Source organism: Cyprinus carpio, chromosome B24 (assembly GCF_018340385.1).
Source record: "Cyprinus carpio isolate SPL01 chromosome B24, ASM1834038v1, whole genome shotgun sequence".
Classification (NCBI taxonomy): Eukaryota; Metazoa; Chordata; class Actinopteri; order Cypriniformes; family Cyprinidae; genus Cyprinus; species Cyprinus carpio.
The window spans coordinates 6,091,499-6,108,687 of NC_056620.1; the positions used below are offsets into that span (position 1 = coordinate 6,091,499).

The following is a 17,189-nucleotide window of genomic DNA, read 5'->3' on the forward strand; positions in this document are numbered from 1 at the left end:
ATAAATTAAATAGAAAAAAATTAACCTCATTTCATTGATCCTTATGGATGTTGAGCATAGTAAATAGTTAGTCAGTTTTTTCTTTTGGCAACTCAACACTTCCCTTTCCTATCCAGATGGCTTCATGGCTGTTGAGGAAGTAAATGAGGCTGAGGAGGAAGTGGCGTTGGACCCAGAGGCCAGTGCTAGTCCACTTCCTACATTACCAGAAGAGTTCCTGTCATGTAAGTCTTTCTTTTAGTCAGATAATCGTGTCCATGAAGTGTGCATAATGTTTTATATTAATGTGTTTTTTTTGTAGCCACAGATGCCTTTTTTTTTGTTTTTGTTTTTTTGCACAGCTGCTGAACCTTCCCAGGAGATCCAGGTTACTGTCACTCTGACAGAGGGTTCCGAGCCTCCTCCGTGCACATCCACTTTAGTGGGTGTACCCTCCCTCTCCTTTCAGGCCTCTTCCACTACTGAAGACCATAACCAGGAGCACAGTCTCATTGGTGCTTTGGAAATGGGGAAGGAAACGGAGGATAAGATGCCTGATACAACAGAGGATGAACCTGAAGCAGAGGCTTCAAAAGCTCTTCCTGCTTTGCCAACCAAAGAAACTTCCCCCAAACACTCTCGAGCACAAGAGGAAGAACCAATGGATGTCTGTCCCTCAGACCCCTCCAGCATAAAGGATGAAAGTACAACAGATGTCCCAGAATCCCAGAGTGTTGTTGTGGAAATTGAGCAGGGACAGGAGCAAGACAAACAAGAGCACGAAGAGGAGAAGGTGGCAGATCCTGAAGTCACTTGTATTTTGCCTGAGCCTGATAGTGTCCCACTGATTGCAGAGTGCAGTCCTACTGTGGAAATGGACACTACACCTGTCAGCGACCACAGTTTCTCAAGTTTCAGCTCTCCCGTTGAGGGTAAGAGCCTCGTCTTGAAGCATTCCCCAGGACTGTCCCCCGAGGGCTCAACCAAGTTGACCCAGTCCCCATTTTCCACTGAAGCCTCACCGAGGGAGACGTCTCAAAGCCAGACGCCTACCCATGGCCTGAATCTGGCTGGATACAGCCCCAGTGTTTCCAACACCAACTTCTTCCCCCATACGCCCAAGATAGGTATGGGAAAGCCAGCCATCTCAAAAAGGAAGTTCTCTCCAGGAAGGCCAAGGGTAAAGCAGGTAAAACTCCAGTTTTTTGGCCTTTCTTTCTTGCTGCTTGGCTCCTGGTTTTCCTTCGGTCTCTTTAGGACACCGATTCTATCTGTGATCCACAGTTTTCAGCCACACAGTAATTACTCCTTTGCTCTCCATGTTCCTTCGTCACATTGATTAGTGCCAGAGCGTAGCGTGTATTAATTAACATGGAAAGGCTCTTACTGTGCTCTCTCTGGCTCAGTCTCTGCTTCGCTCACTCATTCTTTTTCCTGCTCTCTCTCCTGCCTCCCAATCCCCCCCACTGCCCTTCTCAAATACATCACTCACAGTATTCCGGGAGAGAGGGGGCTGGGAGTTGGCTCCAGAGGCAGGGGTTTATGCTAGTGGAACATAAAGGAGTCTTTTTGGAGGTGTGTAATTCGGATAACTGCTCACTGAGCTGGAAAGCACAGCACAAACCCATTTCCCCTTTGAGCTCTGGAGCAGGGAGGATGCTGAGAACTCCTTTTTAGGACCTTCTAACTTGTCATAAATCTAAATTAATCCTGACATTGCAGTGTCTTTGTGCCCAGTAGAGTAAACTTCAAAGTGCAATTAATCTAAGCATTCTTCGAAACAAAGATTAGAGTGTGTTCATTCCTGTCTCTCTGGTGCAAACCTTGGCATTTCACTTTGGGAATGCTTTTAGTATCACTGATCTGATTGGCAGATCATACGCAGCTCCCAGTGGGGCTTAGGCACGATATATAGTCTATACGAGTACGCAAATGCAGGAGTGAATGCTGGCAATGCCAAGCATAAGAGTTAAGTTCACCCAGGAATGAGAAACCTGTCATCAGTTACTTACCTCATCCATATTCTTAAGACACAAATAAAATATTTTTAATGAAAATTTTATTTTAAATGAAAAAAGATTTATGTCCCTCTATTTGAAAATCCACGTAACCGCAACTTTTTTTCAAAGTGTTCATAAAGACAGAATTTCAATGGTTTACTCCAAATTTTTCTATCTCTTTATTTGATGAGCAGATTCATTTTAGGCAGTTTGACGCACATACATAGACCATGCCAAATATGGTAAACTGAGGATTAATCGTGCTTACTTGACGGTTGAGAAACAATGAGGTTTTTTTTTTTTTTTTTTTGTGGCTGAAACTAGTATGTTTTAGTCTCCGCAAAAACCAATGTGGTTTGTTTCTCACATGTCTTGCAAGTTTGAGCTTTCAGGTTTACCAAGTTTGAACTCTGTGTATTTGTTGTTCGGTGTATATATGTTAATGAAAGCCTTAATTAAATCTGTTTTTATAGCAATAGATTGCATCTCTTCGAAAAAAAATGTGGATTGAACCAGTTGATACATATGGATATTAAAAATATCTTATGTTATATTGTGTTTCCGAAAGATGAGCGAAAGTCAACAATGTGATGGTTAGTAAATGATGACCAAATTTGTATTTTTGGGTGAACTATCCCTTTAAAGGTGCTGTAAGCAATTACAGCTGTTTTTTTTACTTTATTATTTTGCTAACCTACGCTACACATCCTGTCATTAAAACACAGCTCTCCAAAAGAATGCCAGTAAACTCAATGTCAGCAAAACTTAAAATGTTTCACAGAGAGAGAGCGTTACTGATTGGCTAAAACCTGATTCTCTTTTTATCTTTATAGAGTATAGGTTCTTAACAGTCTAATATAATATGTCAGGACATCTGATTCAGTGATATCTGTCAGGTATTAGGGATATTTTATGTGTGGGATACCAAACAATTAGCTTGCGACAAAGTGCTTTCTGTAAGATTTAAATGGGATATGTAGTTTTTCAGATACCTGGCTGTAAACACTTTGACAGTTTAACAAAACGTGCTTAGCAGTTGTGTTTGGATATACTTTATTTTTGTAAAATCGGATGACTAGAAGAGTGTATATGTGTCTATATATGCTAGTTGCTATGGCTCTGGTCGCTTTTCTCTGTGGAGTATGCGCCATCTGGGCTCAGTGTAATTTAAAGGGTGGGCAGCTGTCATTGGCTCCAACTGAGATTTCCGGTTTGCTGTGTAAAAGTGCGTTCATGAGTATGTGCACGCCCCTGTGTTATTCTGTGTGCACGTATGAGAGAGAAAGAGATTTCGTTTTGTAGTGCAAATGAGCTTCTAGCGTTTCATCGTTTTCTTGAAGTAACACCCGCTGATTCTCTTCAGAGACGATCAGGCATGCCTTACGCTCTGAATTCTGTAGAAGTTTCAGAGTCCTATAGGGATTAGCTTGAGTTTTCATTTGGAAATATGTATCTCTTGGCTGAAAAAGATTTCATATTACCACATATGTCTTGGTAAAGTGTCTGTTGTGCGCCTATCATATAAGCTAAAAGTGTTCACCTCTCCATTTATTTAACATTTGTACTGTATTTGTTTATTTTGAAAAGACTCAGAGCTGGAAATTCAGTATGAAGATATGCTTCTTCCTCAGCATACTCTTACCGAACTAACATTGCATGGCTGTCAGTAAGCTATTTAAGACATCACTAATGTCAACACCATGATTTTTTTCTTATTGTCAATACTTAGTCAGATTTTATTATTTGTTTGTTTTGCTGTCTTTATTCACAGGCATGTTGGCATGATAATATTTGTTTGTTCCTCAGTTGCCTGCCTCCAAACTCATACTTTAATGTTTAAGGAGAGCTATTATTTTCTTTCTTTCTTTCTTTCTTTCTTTCTTTCTTTCTTTCTTTCTTTTTAATCTGTAATAACAAATCTTGGGTCTTGTGCCTAAGGAATGGTCATTTGTTTCATTAAGTACTTTTATTTTATTAGGAAGCAGTGTTCTGAGTTCAATGCAAGTTATGCTCTGTCTACATCAGGAATTTGTTGATTACCACAGAAAATAATGTTAAAGCAAAAATTATGGAAAGGCTTTTTTTTTCTCTCTGCAATATTATGGAACAATATTATTGTGTCAGGTAATCAACAGCATATGACGCTGTTATCCAGAGACATGAAGTTGTATTGAATCTCAGACATGAATTTAAAGTAGTGGTTTGGGACAAAACGATACATGACAGGAAAAAAAGGCAACCAACTCACGGCTGCTATTTATTATTTATAATTTAGAAAAAAAAAATCATTTTGTAAAACAAAAACTGCCTTGCAGTGATTGTGTTATGCATTGTAATTATACGGACTAACCCTCATTAGCTCGTTAAACAGGCTAAATGCTCCCCATGATGCTTTGTGCTTTATGAAATTCTCTGTTTATCTCAAAGAGCTGCTTGTTGTCATGCTGACACGATCAGGCTTGTTTAGTGCAAACAAATAAACAAGGTTGTTTCCATGGAGGCATAATGATGCTTTATAACGCAGATCCTCATGTGTTTTTTTTTTTTTTTTCTGTTTGTAAGGGAATTTAGCAGACTTCCCTACAAATTGAAACTCGCTCAAAGCAAATACTCATTGCTTTTCTTAAAACAGAAAATATAATTCCGTCATGTTTCAGGAATTTGTCCCAAACTTAATATTTCACTGTATTGGCTTCATATGATGCATTTGTGTAGAAGTATTGCATTCATTTGACATGCTGTGTTCTTGTTGCTGGCTTCACATTTATTGTTGCTGCATTTTGTCACCCCTCATCACCAATGTACCCTCCACCTCCGTCTCTTCTCCGCCACTTTACCTCAGGGTGCATGGAGTAACCGTAGCGCAATGAGCTCGCCCTCCTGGTCTCCAGAGCGATCGGACGCCTGGGACAGCCCTAAGACCAGGCCGCATCACGGGCTGCCCATCTGGACCATGAGATTGGTAAATGAGGGGAGGGTGTTGAAGGGTTTGGGCTCTGCAGGGGACTGAGCTTTTAAGGTGGGTGTGGGTCATAAAGCATCAGCTGGATAAGTCTAGAAAGTAAACTCAAAAATGGTACAGGAATTATGGGTGAAAAACACAAGTGAGTATGACTCTGTGGTTGTTGTTGCTCAAAAACGTATAAAAAGGTTACTGATTTTTGGAATCAGGGATGCACTGAAAGAGGGTTGTTATAATGTACAACTATAAATGTGACTATAAAATTCCCTGGTCATGATTCATCAGTGCCTGTTGCTTTAAAAAAAAGTTTTCATAATGTCATAATCATGTGCTGACATAAACAAGGCCATGCGACCAGGTTTATCCAAGAACCAGTCCCCTCATAATTCACTGAAGACCTGATAGACAAATACAGGCCTCATCCCTCGTTATCAATTACTGAATATTCAGTTTAACTCTGAAATGCATCACATTACAAAGGTTAATGCTTTGATTTACTGTTTTATGTTGTTATCCATTGCACATTTCCATGTTCACATTGTATATTGATCTAATGAATATTTCATATGATAGCATGTTCATATAACAAACCCTGCACATATCTACAAATGCATGTGCATGAGACACCCGAATTGCGTCCTTCCCATTGCAGCAGTATCTCATCAGAATTGCTGTTCTTCTCTGTGGCTGCACTCGAGCAGATTTAGAGGAGTGCCTTCTTTAAGCCTTGTCTATTTTTTCCCTTTCCATAATTCATTTCTGCACAAATTAAACTCCGACTGTAAAGGCGACAGAGTGTGCCAGGCTTCCTTAGGCAATCTCTCTAAATGAAGTTGACGTCTCCTGTCTGAGTAGTGCTGCTTGGCTACAGTGAGGTAATTACCTGGGAGGAAGTGGGAATTGGGCCAGAGCTTCAGCCTCGATGCAAACGCAACGTGACACCTTCAGAAGCAGGGCGAGTTGGCAGAAGCCTGGCCTGAAATGTGATCTGTAAGTCAGTGTAGTGTTCAGGGAGGTGGGCTGAACCTCAGAGGGTCAGGTCTTGGGATGGATGGATGAGTTTGTATCACAAACACAGATGCAAAAGGTTTGGTGCCTTCCAGAAAGTTTTCCACCATGTCAACGTAGGTTATAGGTGGATTCAGGTAATTACTTCTCCTAAACAGCAGAACCATTTTCAATGAAATCAGCCAAGCAATATTACCATTTGCTGTTAGAGAATAATATGTGTGGATTTCTATGTGAGCTGGGCAAAATAGCTAATTTTAGTGCAATGAATGACAGCAATTTTTTTTTTTTTTTGTAAAATGTAATAAAAAGGCAAAAAAATCTGTAATGTTAAAGAGTAACTGTTATTTTTTTAAATGCTGTTAATAATTGTTTTATCTTGATTTAGGGTGTAAAACTCTAGTTGAAAATAATCCACAGATGACTTGAATAAAAATAAAATTAAATAATTAAAAAAAAATCTGATTTGAGTGCGAGAAAGTGTGGTGGGTTTTTTTTTTTTTCTTCAGTGAACATTTCTGAGTGATGATACAACAACAACAAAAAAGCTCATTTGTACAAGTAAATCAAACTAACTCTTTTAACATTTTTTATGAGGTTTAATTCAGCGATTCCATTATAATGTAATGAGCAGACACAAAACTGGCCTGCAATCACGGTCTGTAGGAAACTTAATGGCCAGATATGAAGCACATTAAAGTCATTGTCATATTCCAATGTTGGTTTATTTTATTTCACCAACAAAACAGTATTTGATATATATCGTCTGTATCACCCTGTTGGCTATGACTATTTGCCTATTAGTACTATACATTCACACTCAGTTTCCCAAAGTGTGCCATAAGAGAAATTAAATAACATCCGTTCTCTCTATCTCTGTCTGCTAGGGTCGTGGATCTGGCTTTCCTGGAAGGCGGCGACCCAGGGGAGCTAACCTGTCTGGGAGAGGTGGCAGGGGACGCTCCAGGCTAAAGATGGAGAGCAGCCCTGTGGTGACCCCTGGGGTATGAAGCCCCCACCTCTACAAGCATAAATAAAACAGTGCTCAGATGTGCTTAATGTTCACATTAAAGCCTGAGAAATGCACTCACGCTCAGCAGAGCTTCAACAGCAGTTCCCGGCCCAAAATGGCCTTTTCAAAATAGCAAATGCTGACATTTTCCCCAACACAAACGACTTGTGATGGGGGAGATTGAGCCAGCATGTACTTGGCTGCCAATATGATAAAATAGGCAATTTTGTACTCAGCAGCCATCCTGTAGTCTACACACACAATGAAGATGCTGTCTTAAATTTGTCAGCCAGTCTCATTACAGTCCAATACCACAGTAAATTGTCATGTAAAGGCCTATTCGCACTGAGTGTGAATTTTCACTACGACAAACTTTAAATGTAAACTATCCATATCAATAAAGCCCATTACACCAGCTAAACAAAGCAGTGTTACTTTCCCCTAATCTATAAATTGAATACATTCTGCATATTTTGTAATCTAGATTATATTAACACAAAATAAATAATAATATAATATAAATACAACATTCACATTGCACATGTAAGAAACATGACCCTGCTTTGCAGAACCAACACTGCAAACAAAGCCTACTTTACGGTGCATTGTGAGCTTAAAGGGATAGTTCACCCAGAAATTAAAATTGACATCAATTACTCACCCTTTTGTTGTTCCAAACCCCTAACACTTTTATTCATCTTCAAAACACAAAGATAGTTCTGTTTAAACCTGAGAGATGTCAGTCCATTTTCACCATATCTTTAAAGCTTCAAATTGTTGAAGACATTGTAAAAGTAATACAAATAAATCAAGTAAAACAAAAAATCAAAATCAAAATAAATCATTTATCAACACATACATGTAACACATGAAATTTGGTCAATTGCAGCTCAACCGTACTTACTTGATGCACGAGAACTAGTGATGTTTGTTCTTGCTTGTTATGCAAGCATGTATGAGCTCCTACAAGAAGCAATTAGATTTGTACTCATGCTTCGAGCAAGTATGTTTTAACTTCCATTTACCATATTTGAAGTGTTCTATATACAGTGTTTGTCATTGTTTATGTGTGAAAAGAAATCTCTCAAGTTTTGAAAAAAAGGGAATATTTTGAAGATAAACAAAAGTCTTATGGTTTTGTAATTAATAATTAAGTAATTGATGGCAGAATTTTCCCTTTAAGACAAGCTGGGCCCATTGTATGCAATGGTTAAAAACTACTGCTATAATATCCTAACAGCAACTGGTAAAAACTAACAAGTGTTAGTGCTAAACTGTGTGGAAAAATATACTTAATTGCAATTTATTTTTTTTTTTTTGTTTCTGTGTGTATTACATTTTCAGTTGCATGATTGCATTGAAAAATTTCCAGAAACAACTATGATGTCATTAGACAAACAGTATAGTAATATGTTAGAAACAGCCGGATGTGATCTGAGCAAATGTAAACCGATGTCATGTGCTCTGTTACAGGTGAGCTTAATGGATTCCCCATATGTGGTAAAAGAAGAGGAGGAGACCTCCATGCACAACACTGTAGTCCTGTTCTCCACCTCTGACTCTTTCACACTTAAACAAGTAAGTATATGAGTTCAAAGTCAAAAGTGAAAACACTTCACGGACACATGATCCTGCTCTTTAAAATGTGAGAATTAGATTAACTTTATATTAGCATGGGTGTGAGAATTAACTTCACGGGTGGATGTCTGTTCTCTCTTGTGTCTTCAGGACATGTGTGTGGTGTGTGGAAGCTTCGGTCAGGGTGCTGAGGGCAGATTGTTAGCCTGTTCCCAGTGCGGCCAGTGCTACCACCCCTTTTGCGTCAATATTAAGGTAAGAACCCCCCCCCCCAAATCAATCACAACTGACCCTGTTCACCAGCACCGTTCATGAGATGTAATGGTGTGAATTATGAGCTGCTTTTATCTGGAGTGAACGTTAATGGTGTGTGAGATAAATGTGGCAGGTCAGTGTGTGAGAGGACCTGGATGAAAGCAGCCTGAGGGTAATGAGTAAAATGTTAAGAGGATTATGAAGCACACTATGAAGGCCGTGTCTTATGTTGATAGACTAAAGCAGAGATCTTTATCATGTAAAGACACCAGTGACAGAAGAATACATCAGGGTTCTTTTGGTATCTCTCAGCGGTTTGAGATATGCCAAGTAGAGAAACTTCCTGATCTTCACTTAATACAAGAGGCCCAGATGGATTCTACTGATTTTTTTTTCTCTACATTTCCAGTGCAGGTTTTGAAATCTGCTGAGATTAATGTGGAGTTCTACACACACAGATTGAGTGTGGGTCTGATTAAGAACAAGTAAAGTAATAAACCTCAAGTGGCGGTGCATTAACGTGATTGTTGGTCATGGAGAGTGGCTTATTAAGTGTTTAAAATGGCAGCATTAACATTATGATAAAAACACTAGTGATCTATAAATGTATTAATAATATTAAACACGGTAATATAGTTTCGTGTTGTCCCTGCAAACTCCATCAGTAAGGTTCAAATATCACTTCATCAAAACCAAGCCAAAAAAATTTCCTTAAAACTCATATTATACGTAATATCCTTAAGGTTTTCCCTACCAAAAAAGCAATGCAATTAAATGATTATATTTTTAAATCGCAATTTCTTTTCCTTTTCCTTTCCTTTTTTTTACCCCCTTGAATCTGCTTAAGTGCCACCTGAGGGAACGTGTACCCCTTGTTGGGAATCCATAAAGTAGTTCATTAGCTAATCTGCAGGGTGTTTAAGGTTGCCAAGCAACATACAGTTCTTTCTTGTTTTGTTGCAGCTTATTACATTAATATAGAATTCAGCTCATAGATATTCACAGGTGCACATTTATCAGCTATTTTACAACAGATTCAAACATGATTTGTCCCATCAGAATGTAGAGCACGGAAATATAGATTTCATAAATGTGCACAACTTAAACGTATTCGTGTGTGTATGTATATATATATATATATATATATATATATATATATATATATATATATATATATATATATATATATATATATGTATAATTTTTTTTAATCCAATATCCAACAGCCAAATGCCATCACCAGGTGTCATGCATTCTGATGTCTAAAACCAGCACCTGTGAAAGAGCCGTCTGCCTCTCATTCAATCATCCATTGGTCTGTGCAAGCAGCTGACTATTAACAGTCACAGCTGCTGAAGATAATTGCTCTTATCCCAGATAACAGAACAAGGACATTTATTTAAAGATAATTGATGAAAATTCTGCTATTAAGTCACCCTCATGTTGTTCTAAATCCATTTTTCCATTTAATGCAATGGATATAATGTTATTTTGTCCATACAATGAAAGTGGGTGAGGATTTACTGTCAAGCTCCAAAAGCTATAAATGTGGTCCATACAAATAGTAGTCTTCTAAAGCCAAAAAATTGCTTTGTTTGGTGAACAGACTGGAATTATAAATCATTAAATGTCATTGGTTCTGATAGTGTTTCATGACTGATCATTTTTCATTTTCAAACCTGGTGCAACACACAGTAATGTACCATGTTGGAATGTATGCAAGTTTTAATGAGATTAAGGGCTGTAGTAATTAAGTAACGACTTAAAGGGTTAGTTAATGCAAAAATTCTGTATTTATTTTTTTACCCTCATGTCTTTCCAATCCCAAAAGACTTTTGTTCATCTTCGAAACACAAATGAAGATGAAATGAAACTGCATAGATTTCGGTCCCTCTATTTGAAAATCCACACAACCAACATTTTGAGATTCAACAAATTTGAAAAGGCATCGTAAAAGCAATTCATATGAATTTAACGGTTTATTCATAGTTCTCTTTCTAATATTCGTTTGGTATCTCACTATGGGAACGCCCCAGGTGTGACCGATTATGGAGGCAACAGTGACACCATGTCTGCCAACCACAGCAGACCAATTGCTGCAGCAATCAGGGAGTCTTGCCTCCTTGTATATAAACTACTTGTATATAATACCTGCTGTCTCGTCATTCTCACTCACTTTCCTGTGGAATATTTTCAGAAGCTGTCCTAAACAGACTTTGGGAATTATTGCTCAACAATTTACAGACGACGCTGCAAGGTAATGTCCCAAACGCAAAGGCCGTCCTCCTCATCCTTACGTTTGTGGAGCATGGATTTCGGCCAAGGATTCTCATGGTCTCTCCATCTCCTGCCTGGGTGCTAAACACGCTCAGGCAGCACTATCCAACCTCGAGGGCTGCCCTCACTGCACGACTTTCTCGACAAAAAACCAAGAAAGGACACTCAGAGTGGCAGCCACAGGAAGGTATGACCCATGCCTCTCTGCTCAACCCAGAGAGGAACCCATGGAGTGTCCACAGACCTCAAGCTTGTGGGGAGATATGATGGATAGTGTGTCACCAGTTCTTCCCTCGCTGTTTGAAGATCCTTTACTGGGAGAGGAAGACGATGATGGCGAGGTACTGTCGACCATCCTCAAAGATGAGGATGATGACCACGAGGATGCCATTCTCCCTCCGAGATCTGCTGGAGGTCAGTCGTAGGGCTGCGGCTAAGCTGTCCATCGATTGGCCATCCCAACTGGCAGGGAAAGGGGCTGATAGAGACCTCTACGATGGGAAAAGGCTCCCGTCACCAGTGAGACAATTTATACCGGCCGTCCCAGCTTGCGTTGCAAAAATAAAAAGGTTTTGGGATAAGCATATTTCGCATCAGGTTCCCGTCAAGGGCTTCTCGAGACTGGACGTATAGGGGAATGGGGGATTTAGGGATGGCAGATCCTCCCCCTGTGGAAGTGTCTGTGGCAAAGCATATACTCCCAAGCCACAACGCAGCTCCCTGAAGATGCCTCGCTGCCAGGGAAAACAGAACACTTTTCTGCCTCTGTTTTCCAGAAGATTTACAAATCCTCCACGTTGGTGGTTCGCGCTTTGAACGCGACATCTCTCCACGTGGCCTATCAAGCCGACCTTTTTGAGAAAATGGGTCATCAACTGGACTCCTGATCTCCCAACTCAGTGCTCTGGGAGGAGATATGTGTCATCGCAAATTTAAACCTACGTACATCTGGCGGAGCCATGCAAAGTTGCGGACACAGCATGGGTTTGGCAGTTGTGGGAGAGAGATCGCTGTGGCTGAGCTTGTCCGGACTCTCTGAGAAAGAGAAATTGTAGTTTTTGGATGCCCCATCGATCCAAAAGCTCTGTAACAGTGACTGTTACAGCGATGCGGCAACAATGCGATCTACGGAAGAGGGAAGGGGAAGCATTCAAGGTTTGTCTCCCAAGAAAGCCGGTGGCTCGGCCTTATTGTCAGAGCCAGTCCAAGTTTCAGACCCTCGGGGAAAGTAGGTCAGTCTGATTATCAGCTTTCCCACCCGCCGCAACAACGTGCAGACAAGACCCGGGTTTGTGAAACCGAAACCGTCGTACGCAGCAACAGCAGTGAAACATTGGTTCAGCTAACCCTTTTGTGATTCACAAGAGAGGGGGAGGTCTCTGTCCCATTCTGGATTTCTGAGCCCTCAACAATCACCTCAGAAAGAACAAGTTCAAAATGCTTTCACTCAAAACATTGTATCAAAATATTTGTCAGGAGGACTGTTTCACCTCAGTAGATCTCCAGGACGCATATTTTAATAGATCTCTTTCCTGCGCACAGGAAATATCTGAAATTCGCATATCAAAATACATCATACGAGTATGCGAAAATTCCCTCTGGCCTCTCCCTAGCACTGAGAATTTTTACCAAAAGTTTAGAGGGGGCTCGTACTCCGTTAAGGAATATGGGAGTCAGAGTCTTGTCTTATCTAGACGACCTGCTCGTGTGTGCACTGTCTCCGCACCAAGTTGTGGTCAATACAAATACACTGGTATCTCATCTGGAGAGACGTTAATGGTCCCTCTGGGACAACTGCGAATGAGGGAATTTCAAAACTGTGCGACGTCACAGGGCATCTGCTCCAAGAGCCATCTCAGTCTCACCAGAATGCATGAACGCTCTCCGCCACTGGAGAACTACATCATTTCTCAGAACAGGACATCCTCTGCGTCCGGTCTTTTCAAGGAAAGTGGTGCCGACAGATGCCTCCCTCACGGGCTGGGGAGCTGTGTTCGAATGCAGAACAGTTCGAGGTGTTTGGTGTCTGGCACCGAGGGAAGAACACATACATTTTCTAGAGCTACTGACAGTATTTCTGGCTCTGAGACATTTTGTGCAATTTCTCAAAAATCATCACGTATTGGTCAGAAAGGACAATACAACGATGATAGCCTATATAAATCGGCAGGGAGGCTTACGCTCTCGCAAACTTCACATGTTAGCGAAGAAGCTGATAATGTGAAGTAGCGCGAACCTCCTGTCATTTTGTCTGCTTCATCAGCATATCAGCAATAAGGAAGTTGCCTATATCCCATAGTGAGATATCAAATGAATGTTAGAAAGAGAACTTTAGGTTACTACCGTAACCCTGGTTCTCTGATAACATGAAGTGAGGTATTTCACAATATTGCCCTCCTTGCCTGTCCCGCATGGAGAAAAGATATGCGGAGAATGACGAGACAGCAGGTAGCTGCGGTTTATAAACAGGAAGGCGGGACTCCATGATCACTGCAGCAATTGGTCTGCCATGGTTGGCAGACGTGGTGTCATTGGTGCTTCCACAATCGTTCACGCCTGGGGCATTCCCATAGTGAGATACCTCAATTCATGTTGTCAGAGAACCGGAGTTACGGTAGTAACCTAACATTTTCTGAACAGACACAATTACTTTATATTATTAAGAGATTTCATTTAGGCTTTTGTCAAACATTTGCCGATGCATGCACGTAGAGCACCTAAAAAAATGGTCAACACCAGCTCAACCGTGCAAATCTCATCGTTCTCATGCCAAGCAAGTACAGGTGAGCTTCTGTTTTGATGTGCTCTATGTAAGTGCATTGATCAATGTGCATAAAAAGCCTAAATAAATGTGTTCATCATATAAAGTAATTGTGTTTCTTCAGAAGACTTGAATTAAACTGCTCGATTGATATGGATTTTTTTGAAGCTTCGAGTTTTGGTTCTGTGGACTTTTAATGGAGGCACAGAAATCTCTCAGATCTTTCATTTTTTGGATGAACTAACCCTATAATTTGAAATTTGAATATACCTGATGAATTATGGACTACTTTCATGGTGGTCTTTTGGAGTTTGACAGCCCCTGGTCACTATGTATAAAAAAAAAAACATAGCATGAACAACTCTGTTATGCTTCATGAAGCACTAAAAATCATATCGTTTGGAAAGATGTGGCAGCGTTAATGACAGTTTTTATTTTAACTATACTGTTCAAACTGACACTCTGCATGTTCAAATAGGGTTATCAGATTGTCATGTCTAGCATTTCTGGAAATTTTCCTTCATTAAAATGCATCAAATTGCCACTTTCCCCAATAGAGTATTAACCCAGAGGTGCTAGTGAACAGCAGGCGGACTGGACAAATTTGTTAGTACAGGATGATGTGGTTGGATTGATTTATCACCACCCACATACATTGATCTATAAATGCCAGCAAATCCTTCTGACAAATACCTCTCACTCCAGTGACATCTTAAGGCTGTGTTCTTTGTGTTTCTTATATCCATCCAGATTATAGCCTGCTAAATATATAATCCTCCTGCCCTTTAAACTAGTGCTTGACCTGTGTCCTTTGACCTCAAGTGTGTATGTGTGTGTGTGTTTTAGATCACAAAAGTGGTGTTGAGTAAAGGCTGGCGCTGTCTGGAGTGCACAGTGTGTGAGGCATGTGGGCAGGCCAGTGACCCCGGGCGCTTGCTGCTCTGTGATGATTGTGACATTAGCTACCACACATACTGTCTGGACCCACCACTGCAGAATGTACCCAAAGGCAGCTGGAAGTGCAAGTGGTATGTACACACACACAAACAGAATTCTTCACTAAAATTAGATACATCATTGGACCATAGCCCAGTTTGTACTTTCATAGTTCTGTCTTCATCTTTATCATTTTTTTTTAACCATCAAGAATATTTGCAAGCCCGTATTAATCTCATAAATTAATACATTGTTTTTCTTGCATGTATTAAATGAATGTGACCTGTCAGTTTGAATATGCAGTTTGGAGAGTGATATTTGTGTATGGAGCTACAATTAGAGGTCGACCTATGTATCGGTTTTGCAGATTAATCAGCACCGATAGTTGATTGCTGGAACAATCGGTTATCGTCAAAATTCCATGCCGATAGTTTTCCGTGTTGCGTCCATTGCTGGAGCTGCTGAGAAGGGTCTGTTTTCATTATACAGTGTGAGAACGGCCTCTAGTGGTTGAATCACTCACAGCATGTGCTGTTTGTTTAGACACGTGATGCTGCATGCTAAACAGAGCGAGAAACTTCAGACCCGGCTTTAAATGCATCTGACAGAAAATCCTGCCGCGCCTCAGAGCACCATTCACATAGTTTTCCGTTAAATTACATTATATTCGCCTGAATCGTTGTTAAAGTACATAATGAATTGTATATTGAGCATTTTCTTTGAAATGTTTGTCTTTCTGTGGCTCTAATAAAGTCAGTATGCTTCATTTATAGAGCTATAATATAGATCGCTGTTTCCGTTAAAACACTGAACTTCAAACTTATCTATGCCTCATTGTTCATTATTGAAGTAAACTTGTGTCCATTTGGTGAATAAATAAACTGTTTTAGACCGCTGCTGGAGTTGAACCCGCCGTGTCCGGATGTGTGTGATACTGGTGAGTTCTCCTAGACTCAGTGCTGCTCTTTCATTTTGATTAGATAATCAGTAAGAGTTCAAGGATAGAAGCAGTTAAAGTGTGAGAGTATACATTGTGCTTGTATAATTGTAGGGGCCCTATGTTTTCCGTGATGCGGAAAACGCGGACGGAATCGCAGAATTCGTTGATAAAACGGAATTCACAGTTTAGCGAGAGTGACGCTCGCTGTGATTTCAGTGTCTGCCGTCTCACTAAATGAGGACGAGAACACAGGAAGAACATCTCCAGAACTGAGTGTCACTTCATGAGCATTTGACCGTTTGATTTGAGCAAAAGCATCATATCATATGCACAGAATTGTAAAGGTATTCACGGCAACCCGTCAAAATAAAAGTCCGGTTTGAAGTCTGTTGTTCAGCAGAATGTACATAGCCTACTACTACTACTAAAATGAAACACATTATTTTTTAAGGAATAATCACACAACATTTCTTTAATTTTAATAGTAAATCCCCTTTGTTTGCCAAAAAAAGTTTGCCTGAATTTCAGTAATTAAAAGATAAATGAAATTAATATTTCATGCGTTGATTTGATAACAATAAAAATTTAAATACAGAATTTTTGAGGGGAAAAAAATCATTAGGCTTCTTTAAGAAACAAATTAAGTTGTTTTATGCGTTCAAATAATTAGACCTGCTAAAACAGAATTTGGTAACAATAAAAAATATGGTGAGAAAAAATAAAACATTTTGTAGGGCCCTAAACGTGTAATTTTTGTTAAAATGTTATTAAATTGATGTGAAAATTTATAAGTTTCATGATTTTAATTAATTAGACTGGCTTTATGATTAATAAACTTCAATTTAACTATTAAAAAGGAGAGGAGAAAATAAATAATATATAAAAATGGAATTAATGAAAAAATTAAACAAATTTCATAGGGCCCTATTAGAGTGTGGTAATTTCAACATTTACTATTACTATTACTGTTATTAGTATTATTATTATTACTTTTATTATTATTACTACTTCTAGTAGTAGTATGGTTCAGTACAGTTTTTTTTTTTTTTTTTTTTTTTGTAAATAAAGCACTATTTTAGTTTTTGTTCAGTATCCATTTTAAAAACTATCAGTTAGTTAATCGGTATCGGCCAGTGTGGTCCAACCTAGCTATCGGTATCAGCAAAATCCACTATCGGGTGGCCTCTAGCTACAATAGCTTGAAAATTAATATTTAGAAAATATGATTCACAAGTCTTTGATTCCAGAACATTGAATGAATAAATGAATGAATGAATGACACTAATATGTAAATGATGTAAATAACAAGCTGAATTTGAACTGTTTCTCATAGAAAGCTTCTAAGAACACCTGTAATATAGTGCATTAGTCATGTTGACTAATTTGAGAAGAAAATTAATGGTTCTTATTACTTAATTTTCCTAAAAAAGTATTTCATAACATCTTGATCCTAATCATCCCTTCAGTTTCTTTATGCAAAA

At 39.3% G+C, this 17,189-nt stretch overlaps 1 protein-coding gene across 10 annotated transcripts in view; it reads left to right on the forward strand.

Annotated features, from left to right (window-relative positions):
- LOC109050388 (histone-lysine N-methyltransferase 2C-like) overlaps positions 1-17,189 on the forward strand; it is a 140,651-nt gene that overhangs the window by 82,461 nt on the left and 41,001 nt on the right. For 9 of the 10 annotated variants that reach the window (XR_006158534.1, XM_042752517.1, XM_042752518.1 and 6 more), the window contains exons 13-19: positions 117-224; positions 342-1,168; positions 4,822-4,941; positions 6,837-6,953; positions 8,435-8,539; positions 8,690-8,794; positions 14,679-14,860. Coding sequence is in view for 9 of the 10 variants with exons in the window: in XM_042752517.1 (XP_042608451.1) it covers positions 117-224; positions 342-1,168; positions 4,822-4,941; positions 6,837-6,953; positions 8,435-8,539; positions 8,690-8,794; positions 14,679-14,860 (1,564 nt within the window). In the remaining variant the exon portion in view is untranslated. The remainder of the gene's footprint in view (positions 1-116; positions 225-341; positions 1,169-4,821; positions 4,942-6,836; positions 6,954-8,434; positions 8,540-8,689; positions 8,795-14,678; positions 14,861-17,189) is intronic. The other variant, XM_042752521.1, reaches the window with a different exon arrangement.